The 16,692-nt window shown below is 42.6% G+C and overlaps 1 protein-coding gene across 3 annotated transcripts in view; it reads left to right on the top strand.

Moving 5' to 3' along the window:
- The window catches only part of kdm4b (lysine (K)-specific demethylase 4B), a 555,684-nt gene that overhangs the window by 438,855 nt on the left and 100,137 nt on the right, over nucleotides 1-16,692 (top strand). For all 3 annotated transcript variants that reach the window (XM_070859945.1, XM_070859943.1, XM_070859944.1), the window contains one exon: nucleotides 15,451-15,629. In XM_070859945.1, the coding sequence (XP_070716046.1) occupies nucleotides 15,451-15,629 (179 nt within the window). The remainder of the gene's footprint in view (nucleotides 1-15,450; nucleotides 15,630-16,692) is intronic.

The raw sequence follows: 16,692 nt of genomic DNA, 5'->3' as shown, positions 1-16,692 counted from the left end.
TGGTTAGAGCCTCTGCTATTTCCTCTTTTGCTTCTCTTAACAGCATAGGATACATCTCATCCGGGCCTGGGGATTTATCCACTTTCAAAGCTGCTAAATCCCTTAATACTTCCCCTCTCACTATGTTTATCTCGTCTAATATTTTACACTCCTCCTTCCTCATTGCAAAGTCTGCATCGCCCCTCTCTCTTTTGAAAACAGATGCAAAGTATTCATTAAGAATCATACCCACATTTTCTGCCTCCACACACAGGTTTCCTTTGTGGTCTCTTATAGGCCCCACTCTTTCTCTAGTTATCCTCTTGCTCTTAATGTATTTATAAAACATCCTTGGGTTATCCCTGATTTTACTTGCCAACATTCTTTCATGCTCTCTCTTTGCTTTCCTGATATCTTTTTTAATTGCACCCCTACACTTCTTATACTCCTCTAGAGTCTCTGCAGTATTAAGAACATAAAAAATAGGAGCAGAAGTAAGCTATACGGCCCCTCGAGCCAGCTCCGCCATTTAATACGATCATGGCTGATCCGATCATGATCTCAGGCCCACTTCCCTGCCTGCTCCCCATAACCCCTTAATCCCTTATTGGTTAAGAAGCTATCTATCTCTGTCTTAAATTTATTCAATGTTCCAGCTTCCACAGCTCTCTGAGGCAGCGAATTCCACAGATTTACAACCCTCTGAGAGAAGAAATTCCTCCTCATCTCAATTTTAAATGGGCGGCCCCTTATTCTAAGATTCTGTCCCCTAGTTCTAGTCTACCCTATGAGTGGAAACATTCTCTCTGCATCCACCTTGTCAAGCCCCCTCATAATCTTACACGTTTCGATAAGATCGCACCTCATTCTTCTGAATTTCAATGAGTATTGAGTTCTCGGAATCTGTCATAAGCTTCCCTTTTTTTCTTCATCTTACCCTGTATGTCCCTTGCCATCCAGGGGGCTCTAGATTTGTTGCCAGACCCTTTTTTTTTAAAGGGCACATACTTGCTCTGTACCCTCAGGATCTCCTCCTTGAATGCCTCCACTGCTCTGTCACTGATTTACCATCAAGTAGCCATTTCCAGTCCACCTCGGCCAAATCCCATCTCAGCTCAGCAAAATTGGCTTTACCCCAATTGAGAATTTTTTTCCTGGTCCACCTTTGTCCTTTTCCATAACTATCCTAAATCTTACTGAATTATGATCACTGGCACCAAAATGCTCTCCCACTGATACCCCTTACACCTGTCCCTCTTCATTCCCCCAAACCAAATCCAGAACCGCCTCCTCCCTTGTTGGGCTTGTTACATACTGGCTAAAGAAGTTTTCCTGAATGCATTTTAGGAATTCCGTACCCTCTGTACCATTCACACTGCTTTTTTCCCAGTTAATATTAGGGAAGTTGAAATCCCCCATTATTACAGCTCTGTAGTTTTTGCACTATAGTTTTGGTCATAGAGATAGGTTTTAAGAAGCATCTTAAAGGAGGAAAGAGAGGCGGAGAGGGAGGGAATTTCAGAGCTTAGGGCCTAGGCTGCTGAAGGCACAGTCGCCAATGGTTGAGCATGTATAATCAGGGATGTTCAAGAGGGGAGAATTTAGAGAAGTGTAGATATCTCGGGGCAGGGGTTTGTGATTGTGGGGCTGGAGGAGATTACAGAGATGGGGAGTGCCGATGCCATGGAGGAATTTGAAAACAAAGATGACAATTTTAAAATTGTGGCGTTGCTTAACCGGTAGCCAATGTAGGTCAGCGAGCACAGGATGTTGGGTGAACGGGACTTGGTGCGAGTTAATAATAATTCCCAATGGAATATTAACTCTGAGCTGGAGGAGCTGCAGCCTAGTTTGTTTCCTCATTTGATTAGTGATTAAAATATATTTTACCTCTGGTTATCCCCTACTCGGCAAACTGTGCTGTCTATTTTTGCATTAAATTAGGGTTGGAAGTTTACATTCATCTGAAAATGATGGACAGGAATAGACTAGTTGATCGTCGTTGCACCAAAGCATCATGGCCCCGAACGGTTGCCATCCACCTACAGATTTTTTTGGAGAGGCACAAAAAGATCAGATTTAAAAACCTAGGGGAGAAAGAATTAAGGAATAGTTTTGTTAGTTTTGACTTTCAGCAAGAAAGTATGTGTAAATGGTGTAATCATTGCAAGCAACATGACCTGTAGCAGTTTTGTTGATTTTTGGGAGGTTTCCTACTGCTGTTCTGGTTAGAAATTATGGCCCTCGATGCAATTAAATTTTTTTTATAACGTGCTGTGGTCGATTTATCTAATTAAAATATCCCAGTTACAAATCTATCAGAAATCATATAAAAAGGAAGTTTTGATGGTGCCTTCCACTAAATTTCTAATCTCCCGATTTGCTCCTTAAAAACCGGCGATCTACAGGCTAGAACTTAGTTGTGTCAAACAAATGGAAAGAAAGTATTTACATTTATATAGCGTCTTTTGCGACCTCAAGACGTCCGAAACAGCTTCACAGTCAGTTAACTACTTTTGAAGTGTAGTCATTGATGTAATGTAGAAAACATGGCAAGACAATTTGCACACAGCAAGGTCCCACAAACCGCAGTGAGTGAAATAAATGACCGGATAATTTGTTTTTAGTGGTAATAGTTAAGGGATAAATGTTGGCCAGGTCAAAGGGGAGAACTCCCCTGCTCTCTGAATCGTGGCGGGGATGTTTTGTGTCCATCTGAGAGAGCAGACTAGGGTCTTGTTTCAACGCCTCATCTGAAAGATGGCACTCCCTCAGTATTGCTAGGGTGCCAGCCTAATTTATGCGATCATGCCTCTGGAGTGGGGCTCGAACCTACAACCTTCCTGGCTGAAGTGAGTGTGCTACCACTGAGCTAAGGCTAACATCTGACATGCAAATGAAGAAGGCCATTCACCTTATCTTGTCATAAATAAAAACCTTAAGACGCCCATCACAGCATCTAACTGGCTCATAATTCTCGTGGTATAGCAATATAGTTTAGCATTTTATTTGCATTATTGATTTGTTCCAGTGACTGTTTTATGTTAAGGTGCCAAGTCAAGAGTTGAGATCTCTTTCAACAGCACCCAGTTAGTTTGATACAATTCAGGGAGTATATACATCTTTCATTTTTTATTGTGTGCCGATACCTTAGACTCACGTCTGTTGAATTTTATCTGCTACTGTGAAGACCATTTATAAATTTTATGTAGGTGCTCAAATTTGACAAATTTGCATCATATTTCTGAATCTAAATCGTTGAAATGTTTAATACTGTTGCCTGAGATAAGAAGAAATGAAAGGAACCTGCTGCACTGCATAAAAGCCGTAATAATATCAAAGTTCTGAATTTAATTTTTACTTTGGCCATGTTTTCCTATTTTCAATCCCTCTGAGGATTTGAGAATCACTTTGAACTTCTGGATGTACTGCATTAGGCAAGATGAAACGGTGTGTTATAGCCAATCAGTATCAAACATAAAAAAAAAACAATCCTATTAGAATCTTGTACTGGCACTTCTGGGATTAATTCTAAAATATCAGCAGACTTACTACTCACACTCAGAGGAGGAGCGTTCAATTCGGTGCACTCTTGTTGCCTCCTTTATGATTTTATTTTCGCTAATGTATTTGAACTTCTGTGAGATCATGAGATACATAGTCCTGTCTCGATTTTATCAACATCACCAGATCAACATAAGGCTGACGTGTTCCTTTTTAGAAATTATTGGAATGTTTTAGTTTGCCTTGTCCCTACCCCCACCCCTCCTGTACTGGAAATGTTAAGTGTCGTGATGTCAAACACACAGAATTTGACATGGCCTAAAACTGCAGTACATAATAGAATCATTGTAATTTACAGCATGGGTGGAGGCCATTTCGGCCCCTTGTGTCCACGCCGGCCAACAAAGAGCTTTCCAGCCTAATCCCACTTTCCAGCTCTTGGTCCGGAGCCCTGTAGGGAATGGCACTTCAAGTGCACATCCAAGTACTTTTTAAATGTGGTGAGGCAGTAAGTTCCAGACCCCCGCCACCCTCTGGGTGAAGACATTTCCCCTCAAATCCCCTCTAAACCGCCGACCAATTACTTTAAATCTATGTCCCCTGGTTCTTGACCCCTCTTCTAAGGGAAATAGGTCTGTCCTATCAACTCTATCTAGGCCCCTCATAATTTTATACACCTCAATAAGGTCTCCCCTCAGCTTCCTCTGTTCCAAAGAAATCAAACCCAGCCTATCCAATCTTGCTCCTAACTAAAATTCTCCAGTCCAGGCAACATCCTTGTAAATCTCCTCCGTACCCTGTCTAGTGCAATCACGATGGTGTCACAGTCGTGATGGTGGCTATATCCCTTTGATACTGACAGAAAGGAATATGAGCCTACAGTAGGTCTAAATTAACTGTGGCAATACAATTAAAATGTAAAGAGTGTGCATTGGTGCACCAGTATGTAGTGTCATGTAGGGTCTCCTTTCAATGACTTTCCGTCAGGATTACACTGTTGTAGAAAGGTGATGAGTACACAGGGTCGACTTTGAGTTGCTTTTCTGCCTCCTGGAGGATGTTTCAGAGAGGCATTGACATGTGCCTGGGAGTAGATAGCCCATCCACCATCTTGGCTGCAGGCTCTGCCTAAAATAGGGACTAAAATTGGTAAAAGGGTAAATATTGTGGAAAAGTAGAAGTCCCCCCAAAATGTTCTAAAATCTACTGGCTTAGGAAATGCTAGATAATGAGTTTTTAATTACCTCCTGACTTAATAGGGCTCCTCGAGTAAACTTTATTAGTATGTTTGTCTGGAACTGGGCCGAACTGGATGGTTCTATCTGGCAGCACAGGTAGAGGATGAACTTTACTCAAAGTTGCTGTGGTAGACACTTGAGTGCACAGCTCCGATTTATATGAATAAACCATTCTTTCAAGAGAGGATTAAAATTCGGATTTAACTGCACAACAACCTGCTGCAGCAATTGCAATAATCAAAGCAATCAGTGTGCCATCATCACTGGTTACCGTCATGCAGTATATGGATCGTGAGATACAATACATCATTAAAGTAACTTGTGAAGGAGACAGGGCAAAAAGCAGATTGCAACTTCTAGCTGTATGATTTTCTGCAGACTGCAAAGTGTTCACCTAGTGATTACACGACAGACACGGTCACCTAAGTGTTCCAATGTTTCATTGAATACATGAATACTTGACTTTTTAAATATTTTAACCAAAAGTGCATAAACCCTTTGAAGTCTGAAGGGCTTTTTTATTTTTTCTTTAGTTTAAGAAACCTTTTTTTCTTTGCATTGCTTTCTCCTGTGTTGTATTCGGTTGCTGGTTCTGAGCAGATTGCTTGAATGGATTTTCTCCGGTGCTAAGCCTGTTATCCTGCCTTCTCTCCATCCCTCCCCCAGTTGCCAGTTATTTGCTGATAGATCAGAGGAGCAAATTGATTTTGCCCGGTGTATTTATTGTGTTTCAGTTGTAGGCAACAAAGAGTGTTGGCAAGACTACTTTTGTGTCAAGAATGGAGCAGTGGATCAATCTAGGGATATAGTAGGAGGGGTGAAGAAGAAACAGATGGATGGGAGGAAGACGTATCATTTTACCATCACCATTGTTATAATTAGAGAAACGTAATACGTGCAGTACTATAAAACCTGATAATTATAATGAGGGGATCACTTTTTTTTTCTCTGAACTAACTCGATGGAAACTATTACCGATGATAGGCCATGAGTCTAGAAGTGATGATAATTATATAACAACAACTCAACCACACAACATGATTGACAAAACCATCCTGTCCGTGTTACAGCAGTGAGACGATGGGTTATGGAAATATATGGCACATTGAATGATTTTCTATTTCCGGTGGTTGTGTTTATACAGTGTATATCCAAACCCGTGAACAGTAATATTTAATATTTATCCAATAGAGAAAGGGGCTGACCGATTATATTTAGACATGTGTTTGTACCCATCAGTGTATTAAGTCTTTGTTCATCAACTAATACCTTGTACAGGTTGAGCCTCCCTTATCCGGAACCCTCAGGACCTGGCCTGTTCTGGATAAGGGATTTTTCCGGACGAGGGGTGGTCACGTTAAATTGGATGGTACAGGCACTGAGCAAAGGGATATCGAGGCTGGCTGGCTTGGGGCTGGGAGTGCGGCAGAGAAATCGTGGGGGGTGGCGACGGTCGATCACGGGGTCAGGCCAGCGATTGCGGGAGTCAGCAGTGAGGAAGGACTTCAATTTGTTCATGTCGGAATTCTATGCATGCACCACCCGGTGGCCGGGAATGGTTCTGGACGAGGGGTGGTTCCGGATAAGGGAGTTCTGGATAAGGCAGGTTCAACCTGTACCACAGCGCTGGTGTAAACAAACCTAGTCACTATCCTATTTGTCCCCTGTCCTTTTTCTGCCAGTCCTTTCAGTGGTTTCAATGGGACCTGCCTTACATATTGCCTGCAAGGAACATCTTCAAAACAGAAGTTGCAAAACAAAAAAAAAATCAAATGCTGTACCCATAATGCTGCTAATTTACACGTAATGCTGGTACAAAGTGTCTTTCTTTATCTATCTATCTATCTCTCTCTCAGCTCCTTTTTTGAATAGTCCCTAAAAGGAACAGTATGTGAAATTTAAAAAATGCTGGAAACACTCAGCAGGTCAGACAGCATCTGTGGAGAGAGGAAGGTAGGGTTAAAATTCTGTGTCGATGAACTTTCATCAGAACCATGTAATGAGTCTTATTGGAAGCACTTGAACCTCTAGTGGGCAGGAAGTACAGGGACTAAAATTACCCTGTTAATTTGATACTCAAAATTTATGTGTGGGGCGTCCAAAAATCTATACTGGAAGTCTGAACTGAGATTTGGAATAAATGAAGCACACCCAAGAGATGGGCTTATTCCAAACTTATAATTTGATAATGGCTAGAGGGATTACATTACCTTTTTTTTATTGCTTCTTTTGCTGATTTGATTCTTGTTTGGTGCTATAAGCTCCAGGGTCACCCATGCTAATCCTTCACAAATAGACCCAAACCTGTGACTCTTCTACATTAAAACCAAAAAGAAATTGAATGACTAAATATCCTTCACAGTAAAAGCATCAAGGAGCTGGTTTGAATCCTGGAGGTGACCACTTTACATGTCTCTGTTGAGAAAACTCTGGGCCCGTTGACTTGCCACACCAGATGCAGGCAGGCATTTGCCGAGGAGCTCCATCGGCAATCAAAGCAATTAAGTTGGTTTGCAGACAGACTGTCAGTGTTGTAGTCAGGCTCCCCATGGTTTTGCTTTAGAAGACAGTTATTGATTCAAGGATCATGACTTCCAATTACCTGCCTTCAAAGTCACTTTGAGCAGGTCAGCAGTAGCTGTCATTCCCAGCTTCTCAGGTTGGCTGAAACTCTCGCGTATCTGTAAGCCGATTACCACAGTGTGTGAAAAGAGGATATCACGTCAGCGGCCTTTCTCAGCATTCAACTGGCAGGTCATCCAAGAATAGCCAGGGAAATAGCCATTCAGAGACTGCCGTTGGCATCCCTCTCACCATTAAAATATCGGGCATGATGCGGATTCACTTTACAAACTTCATACCATATTCTTTTTAGCTCCTACACCGCTACCCATTTTATTAAATTTTCACCCATTCCATGTCGTGTATAAAAGTAAGAAAAAACTAAGCAGTCAATATATTTCACACTGAGTAACAAACAGCCATCAGTGAGTTTAAGGTTGTAATTTAGTCTCTGGCTCTGCTGATGTCAGACAAAAGCAATTGAACACTAGAACCTTTAGATTGCAGCCTTGTAACTTGACTGCCGACTGTCGTTTCTATATAAATCTCAATAATATATATGCAAATGGATGCTTTCAATATTTGGAAGGAATTCTACTGATGTAGTCAGCTGAGCTTGATCCTGTCTTCACCCACATTCACACACACACATGTTCCAGCAGAGGTTACTGGGTAGTGATCAGGAGTGGAAACCGCTGGCTGATGTTTGCTCTCTTATGCTCTCTCTTCCTAACAATCTCTCTCTCTCTCTCTCTCTCTCTCTCTCTCTTATAATGTAGTGACGAAGCTTATTTTTTAAATCTGTGATGACAACAGTTCTACAACAAATTTTGCGGTGATATTTTGTAGATTTTGTTTGCCTGTTTTTTGCTCCCACCAAAGAGTTGAGAACCACTCATTGGGCTGAAAGACCATGTCTGGGATGCCAGGAGCTCCGGGTTCTTCCTTTAAAATGCTGAATGACTATTTCTAGTTAAAATATCTTGAAATGTCATATTTAACATGGATTCTGAGAGAAGCTTCACCAACTCAGACTATAGAAGGATTTCAAGCTGTAGACTCCAGAGAAATACTGGACTCTGGCACTGATGTAAACATAGAAACATCGAAATTTACAGTGCAGAAGGAGGCTATTCTGGCCCATCATGTCTACGCCGGCCAACAAGGAGTTACACGGCCCTTGGTCAGCAGCCTTAAAGGTTACATATAAACCTATGAACAATGATGGAAAGGCAAAGAGCACCCAGCCCAACCAATCCTCCTCACCACAACTGCGACATCCCTTATACTAAAGCATTCTACGCTCCACCCCAACCAGAGCCATGTGATCTCCTGGGAGAGGCAAAAACCAGATAAAAACCTAGGACAATTTAGGGAGAAAAAAAATTGGGAAAATTCCTCTCTGACCCATCCAGGCGATCGAAACTAGTCCAGGAGATCACCCTGGCCGTATTCTATTCCCTGTAGTACTTATCATTATATCTGCTCCATCCAACAAAAGGTCATCCAGTCTAATCCCAATTACCAGCTCCAAGTCCGTAACCCTGCAGGTTACTGCACTTTAAGTGCCCATCCAACCATCTCTTAAAAGTGGTGAGGGTTTCTGCATCCACCACTCTTCCGGGCAGCGAGTTCCAGATCCCCACAACCCTCTGCGTAAAGAAGCACCCCTCAAATCCCCTCTAAACCTTCCACCAACCACCTTAAAACTATGTCCCCTCGTAATAGACTCCTCCACCAATGGAAATAGACCCTTACTATCCACTATGTCCAGGCCCCTCAATATTTTGTACACCTCAATGAGGTCTCCTCTCAACCTCCTCTGTTCCAATGAGAACAAACTCAGCCTATCCAATCTATCCTCATAACTAAGATTCTCCATTCCAGGCAGCATCCTAGTAAATCTCCTCTGCACCCTCTCTAGTGCAATCACGTCTTTCCTATAATACAGCGACCAGAACTGCACGCAGTACTTCAGCTGTGGCCAAACCAAAGTATTATACAATTAAAACATAACCTCCCTGCTCTTGTATTCTATGCCTCGGCCAATAAAGGCAAGCATTCCGTGTGCCTTCTTAACCACCTTATCCACCTGGCCTGCTAATTTCAGGGATCTGTGGGCAAGCACTCCAAGGTCCCTTTGTTCATCTACACTATTAAGTGGCCGACCGCTTAATGTGTATACCCTTTCCTTATTAGCCATCCCAAAGTGCATTACCTCATACTTCTGTGAATTGAATTCCATTTGCCACTGCTCTGCCCACCTGATCAGTAGATTGATATCCTCCTGCAGCCCATGACTTTCCTCTTCATTATCAACCACACAGCCAATTTTAGTGTTGTCTGCAAACTTCTTAATCATACCCCCTATATTCAAATCTAAATCATTGATATATACCACAAAAAGCAAGGGTCCCAGTACTGAGCCCCGCGGAACCCCACTGGATATATCCTTCCAGTCACAAAAACATCCATCAATCATTACCCTTTGCTTCCTACCTCCAAGTCAATTTTGGATCCAAGTTGACACTTTGCCCTGTATCCCATGGGCTTTAACCTTCATGACCAGTCTACCATGTGCGACCTTATCAAAAGCTTTGCTAAAGTTCATATATACTAGATTGTACACACTACCCTCATTGACCCTCTTGGTTACCTCCTCAAAAAATTCAGTCAGGTTAGTCAGACACGATCTTCCCTTAAATCCGTGCTGACTGTCTCTAATTAATCCTTGCCTTTCCAAATGCAGATTTATCCTGTCTTTCAGGATTTTTTCCAATAATTTTCCCACCACTGAGGTTAGGCTGACTGGCCTGTAATTACTCTGCCTATCCCTTTCTCCCTTCTTAAACAAGGGCACGACATTAGCAGTCCTCCAATGCTCTGGCACCATGCCCAGATCCAAAGAGGACTGGAAAATGATGGTCAAGGCCTCTGCTATTTCCTCTTTTACTTCGCTCAACAGTCTGGGATGCATTTCATCCGGGCCTGGGGACTTATCTACTTTCAAAGCTGCTAAACCCCTTAATACTTCCTCTCTATCTTTATTTAATCCAGAATATCACACTCCTCCTCGATAGCAATGCCCCTTTCCTTTGTGAAGACACATGCAAAGTATTCGTTAAGAACCCTCCCAACATCTTCCGCCTCCACACAAAGATTACCCTCATGGTCTCTTATAGGCCCTACCCCTTCTTTAGTTACCCTCTTACTCTTAATATATTTAAAGAACATCTTGGGGTTTTCCTTTAATTTTACTGGCCAATAATTTCTCGTGCTCCCTTAGTATTCCTAATATCCTTTTTAATTTTGTCTCTTAACTTTCTATATTCCTCTAAAGATTCTATAGCATTTAGCTGTTGATATATGACACAAGCGACCCTTTTTTTCTTAATCCTCCCCTGTAAGTTCCTAGACATCCAGGGGGCTCTAGAATTATTTTTCCCAGCCTTTTTCTTTAAGGGCACATGTTTGGCCTGACCCTCTGGATCGCCTCCTTGAATGCCTCCCACAGTTCCGACACTGATTTACCCACAAGTAGCTGTTTCCAGTCCACTACGGCCAAATCATTCCTTAACTTATCGAAATTAGCTTTTCCTCAATTCAGAACTTTTATTCCAGGCTTATTTTTGTCCTTATCCATAACCAACTTGAATCTGACTGAATTATGGTCATTGGCACCCAAGTGCTCTCCCACTAATACCCCTTCAACCTGCCCAGCTTCATTCCCCAAAACTAAATCCAAGACCGCCCCCTCTCGTGTTGGGCTTGCTACATACTGACTAAAAAAGTTCTCTTGAATGTATTTCAAGAATTCCGCACCCTCTATACTCTTCACACTAAATTTGTCCCAATCAATATTTGGATAGTTTAAATCCCCTACTATTACTGCCCTATGGTTTTTGGACCACAGCAATTTGCCTAAAATTTGCTCCTCTATCTCCCTCCCACTGTTTGGGAGTCTATAATACACGCCCAGCAGTGTGATCGCCCCTTTTTTATTTTTCAATTCAATCCATATGGCCTCATTTGATGATCCCTCTAACATATCATCCCTCCTCACTGCTGTAATAGTTTCTTTACTCAGTACCACAACCCCCCCCCCCCCCCTCGCCCCCTTTTTACCCCCCTCTCTATCTTGTCTAAAAATCCTGTAGCCAGGAATATTGATCTGCCAAACCTGTCCCTCTTTCAGCCATGTTTCTGTAATAGCTATAATGTCATACTTCCAAGTATCTACCTGTGCTCTTAGCTCATCCGCCTTATTTGCTATACTCCTTGCATTTAAGTATATACCATTCAGCACAGGAAGACCTCCTTGTTTACTATATATACTAAGCCCTGCTTCCTCTGTCTTACAGATTTGCTTTCTAGATTCTTGCTATTCAATTTCTGCTTTACTTCCTTCCCTTTTGAATTTGTTCTTCGGTTCCCATCCCCCTGCCAAGCTAGTTTAAACTCTCCCCAACAGCACTAGCAAAACTCCCCGCGAGGATATTGGTCCCGGCGCTATTGAGGTGCAACCCGTCCGGTTTGTACAGGTCCCATCTCCCCCAGAAGCGATCCCAATGCCTCAAGAATTTAAAGCCCTACCTCCTACACCAACTATCCAGCCACGCGTTCATCCTCTATCCTATTCTTATACTCATTAGTACGTGGCACCGGTAGTAACCCGGGGATTACTACCTTTGAGGTCCTACCCTTTAATTTTCTTCCTAGCTCCCTGAATTCTTCCTGTAGGATCTCATCCCTTATTTTACCTATGTCGTTGGTCCCAATATGGACCACGACCTCTAGCTGTTTACCCCCCCCCCCCCCCCCCCAGGATGCCCTGCGTTCGCCCTGTGGCATCCTTGACCCTGGCATCAGGGAGGCACAAAACCATTCGGGAGCCACGTCTACAGCGCAGAAACGCCTGTCTGTTCCCCTCATTATAGAATCCCCTATCACTAGGGCTCTTTTGTTCTTCGTTCCTCCCCCCTGTGCAGCTGAGCCACCCGTGGTGCCTTGAAATTGGCTCTGGCTGTACTCCCCAGATTATTACAGGTCAGTGTTCCTCTGCAGATCAAGTCCCACTCCAATGACTTGAGTACTGGTTGAGTGCAGGGTACATTAGACATGCTCCTTCACGGCAAACGAGCCAAAGGTGGGCAGCAGAAACGTTACAAGGACACTCTCAAAGCCTCCCTGATAAAGTGCGACATCCCCACTGACACCTGGGAGTCCCTGGCCCAAGACCCCCCTTAAGTGGATGAAGTGCATCCGGGAGGGCACTGAGTACCTCGAGTCTCAATACCGAGAGTGTGCAGAGGTCAAGCACAGGCAGCGGAAGGAGAGTGCGGCAAACCAGTCCCACCCACCCCTTCCCTCAACGACTATCAGTCCCACCTGTGACAGAGTTTGTGGCTCTCGTATTGGACTGTTCAGCCACCAAAGAACTCACTTCAGGAGTGGAAGCAAGTCTTCCATGATTCCGAGGGACTGCCAATGATGATGATGACATTAGACATGGGTTTAATACGGTGTTCTGCTGATTTGCCTGGAGGATAAAGTTGGGGTGTGGAGAAAAAAGGCTTGTGAATGAACAGCAATAGATTGCCATTGTGAGATATGCTATCAGGGATGTTATATGGTGCAGTGTTCTGAATTCTGTGACTGCTCTAGACACTTACAGGCAGCTCTATTTTTAGGGAATTAAAGGAAAAATTCATATAGTGCCTTTCACGACCTCAAGACGACCCAAAGTGCTTTACAGCCAAAGAAGTACTTTTTGAAGTGAAGTCATTGCTCTAATGTAGGAAACATGGCAACCAATTTGTGCACAAACAGCAATGTCATAATGACCAAATAATCTGTTTAGTGATGTCATTTGAGGGGTAAATATTGAACACGACACCCCCATGTTCCTCTTCAAAATAGTGCCTTGGATCTCTTGCATCAGCCTGAGAGCAGATGGCGCCTCGGTTTAACGTCTCATCTAAAAGATAGCAACTCCGACAGTGCAGTACTCCATCAGTACTGCATTGGAGTGTCGGCCTTGATTTTGTGCTCAAGTCTTGAACCCACAATCAACTGATTCAGCGAGATTAACATAGAAACATAGAAAATAGGTGCAGGAGTAGGCCATTCGGCCCTTCTAGCCTGCACCGCCATTCAATGAGTTCATGGCTGAACATGCAACTTCAGTACCCCATTCCTGCTTTCTCACCATACCCCTTGATTCCCCTAGTAGTAAGGACTTCATCTAACTCCTTTTTGAATATATTTAGTGAATTGGCCTCAACAACTTTCTGTGGTAGAGAATTCCACAGGTTCACCACTCTCTGGGTGAAGAAATTCCTCCTCATCTCGATCCTAAATGGCTTCCCCCTTATCCTTAGACTGTGTCCCCTGGTTCTGGACTTCCCCAACATTGGGAACATTCTTCCTGCATCTAACCTGTCTAACCCCGTCAGAATTTTAAACGTTTCTATGAGGTCCCCTCTCATTCTTCTGAACTCCAGTGAATACAAGCCCAGTTGATCCAGTCTTTCTTGATAGGTCAGTCCCGCCATCCCGGGAATCAGTCTGGTGAACCTTCGCTGCACTCCCTCAATAGCAAGAATGTCCTTCCTCAGGTTAGGAGACCAAAACTGTACACAATACTCCAGGTGTGGCCTCACCAAGGCCCTGTACAATTGTAGCAACACCTCCCTGCCCCTGTACTCAAATCCCCTCGCTATGAAGGCCAACATGCCATTTGCTTTCTTAACCGCCTGCTGTACCTGCATGCCAACCTTCAATGACTGATGTACCATGACACCCAGGTCTTTTTGCACCTCCCCTTTTCCTAATTTGTCACCATTCAGATAATAGTCTGTCTCTCTGTTTTTACCACCAAAGTGGATAACCTCACATTTATCCACATTATACTTCATCTGCCATGCATTTGCTCACTCACCTAACCTATCCAAGTCGCTCTGCAGCCTCATAGCATCCTCCTTGCAGCTCACACTGCCACCCAACTTAGTGTCATCCGCAAATTTGGAGATACTACATTTAATCCCCTCGTCTAAATCACAAGTGAGATTGCTACCCCACTGAGCCATGGTTGAAACTATAAATGATGATAAGGCAATGGGTTGTAAACCTGCCTTTTCTCCTCTAGTACCTTTTCAAACCCAGACCAGACCGATGGATGCAATTCTTCTGTTGATGGCTATCAAGGACATAATGTGAAATGAGTTTGGGCAGCCACTACATGGCACAGACTGACAGTTCAACATTAATTCACACTTTTTAGGCTGCTGCACTCAAAGGTGATTCTCTCTAAAACAGGAACTGTGACACAGATTCAGTTGGCTGGTACATTGTCAAAGCGTTTTCAGTGCTGCTGCCTGCAAGTGGATCATGTATTTTTGTTTAAATAAGCTTTTCAAAGTATAAATGTTTGTTGCATTTTTGGAGGGCTTTCATTTTTTTTGCTTGGACATTTTTCTGGGAAATTGTAGCATCTTCTAATAAAGGTTCTTCTGTGTAATACAACTATGCACAATCTTTTGCCTGCATACTTGCAACAAATAGTATGTGACTAACAGATGATCATTTAAAAATCAAAGAGAAAAATGTAAAGAATAATTAAATTCTGGGTTATTTAGACACTGTATTGTAATTTGATTGCTGCCGGGTAGAACTGAAAAGCTCCCTAGCATTTTGCTACTGGATTAGCATCATATTTTAACCATTGGCCCACTGGGGGCTGTCATTTATTGAAAAGATGAAAAATGTCTCCTCCTCCAACACTTACGAGGAGGAAAAAGCCAAACAAGTCTTTTGTAATTATACCTACATACAGCTGGGTTATGCGGGCAGTGCACATGAACAATGTTTCACATGACCAAACAAAGGGATAGCCTAGATTGCTTCTATCATTTTAGAAGTATTTGCAATATTTCCTGTTCCATGCGTGCAATAATCACCCAGGGAATCCAGGTTTGTTTTGTTCTTGAGTTATTTATAAAGTACAATTATACCATATCACGATGTTCTATTACAGCGACTGAGGATGTCGTCTTTATATGCTGACAAATAGCCATTATCATTTTGGAACCTGGTGCTGGCAATAATTAAAGAAGCAGGTTGTGGTTAGCATATTAATGCTAAATTTGCTGCGCCTTTCTTCCCATAGAAATGCTTGTGTTCTCCGGTGAGGAAGATCAGACGGAACCAGAGGCCTGGAAGGCACCTCTCACCCACCTTTGGCAAAGTCGATCGTACAACTTTTTGGCCGAAAGGAAGTTTAACGGATCTGCTGCACTAACTGAGCCCTACTGTGCAATCTGTACACTCTTCTATCCCTACTACCAGGTAAAGGTAACTCCAGTTACTGGCAAAATACACTGTGCTGATCTGGGCTCTGTTTACTTGGTTGCCCATGTTTTATCCTTTTATGCAAATTGTGACATCTCATTCAAACAAAAGAGTGCCTTGCCATTTAACACCTTTGCATTGTATACAATATCCCTAACAAATGATGATTGGTTTTAAGTGCTAAAAGTTGCCATAATATTTTGTGCGCAGTCCCCAAAACGTATGCTGGACCAGGGGAATTTTGCAGCCCTGATCTCACTATCCAATGTCTGGAAGAAGATGAGCATCCATGCAGCTCACAAAAAGCTCCCACCTGAGCAGAGAAATTCAGTTGTATTTATATTCCGTGCCAACAGAGGTTTGTCCCCTTTATGATAAGCCACATTAGTACACGCTGTCCCAGCAAAATCACTCTCCTTGGTTTCCTTTGAACAGTTGCCCCCAGAGAAATGGGATTTTAACACACAATGAAGAGTTAAGGTGAAATGTTGCACTGTCTTGCGGAGTTTCCCTTTGAAAGATAAAACTTGCACAGTGGCACTAAAAAGCATTTATTCACTCAATAAAATTGACATTTCTAAAATGCTAGTCCAAGAATTGATAAATTATGTAAATTTAAAATCTGTTTAAAATTAGGGTTTAAAATTAATTTAATGTGAGATGAATAAAAAGCAGCCATGTGGAAATCATTCTGGGTATTGGCCAAAAGAAGATATTTGTGCAGTTCAGTGATGTAGATGTCCAGAAACTTGATTAGAGAAATGCATTGCATTGAAGAGATTGTGTTTTAATTGTTGTAATTAACCAATTATCCACATCTGTGGAAACGGTCTATGTTTTATAAAGATTGGCACCAAGGGCTTTTTGCTGCACGGGCAAAGCAAAGACCAGAGAGCAGCGTGAGAGGGAATGTGATTCAGTTTCACAGATAGCAAGCAGTAATTCTTAACATGAATCTTGTTTATAAGCAAGCAAAATATTTGATTCACTGGTCTTCATTTATTATCCTCCACACACCAGTTGAATGTGAGGAGTATAGTATTTTGAACCCAGTAGTTGC

The sequence above is a fragment of the Pristiophorus japonicus genome, chromosome 18, assembly GCF_044704955.1.
Source record: "Pristiophorus japonicus isolate sPriJap1 chromosome 18, sPriJap1.hap1, whole genome shotgun sequence".
Lineage (NCBI taxonomy): Eukaryota > Metazoa > Chordata > Chondrichthyes > Pristiophoridae > Pristiophorus > Pristiophorus japonicus.
The sequence above is the reverse complement of the archived record's forward strand: the minus strand, read 5'-3'. Positions and strand labels throughout refer to the sequence as shown.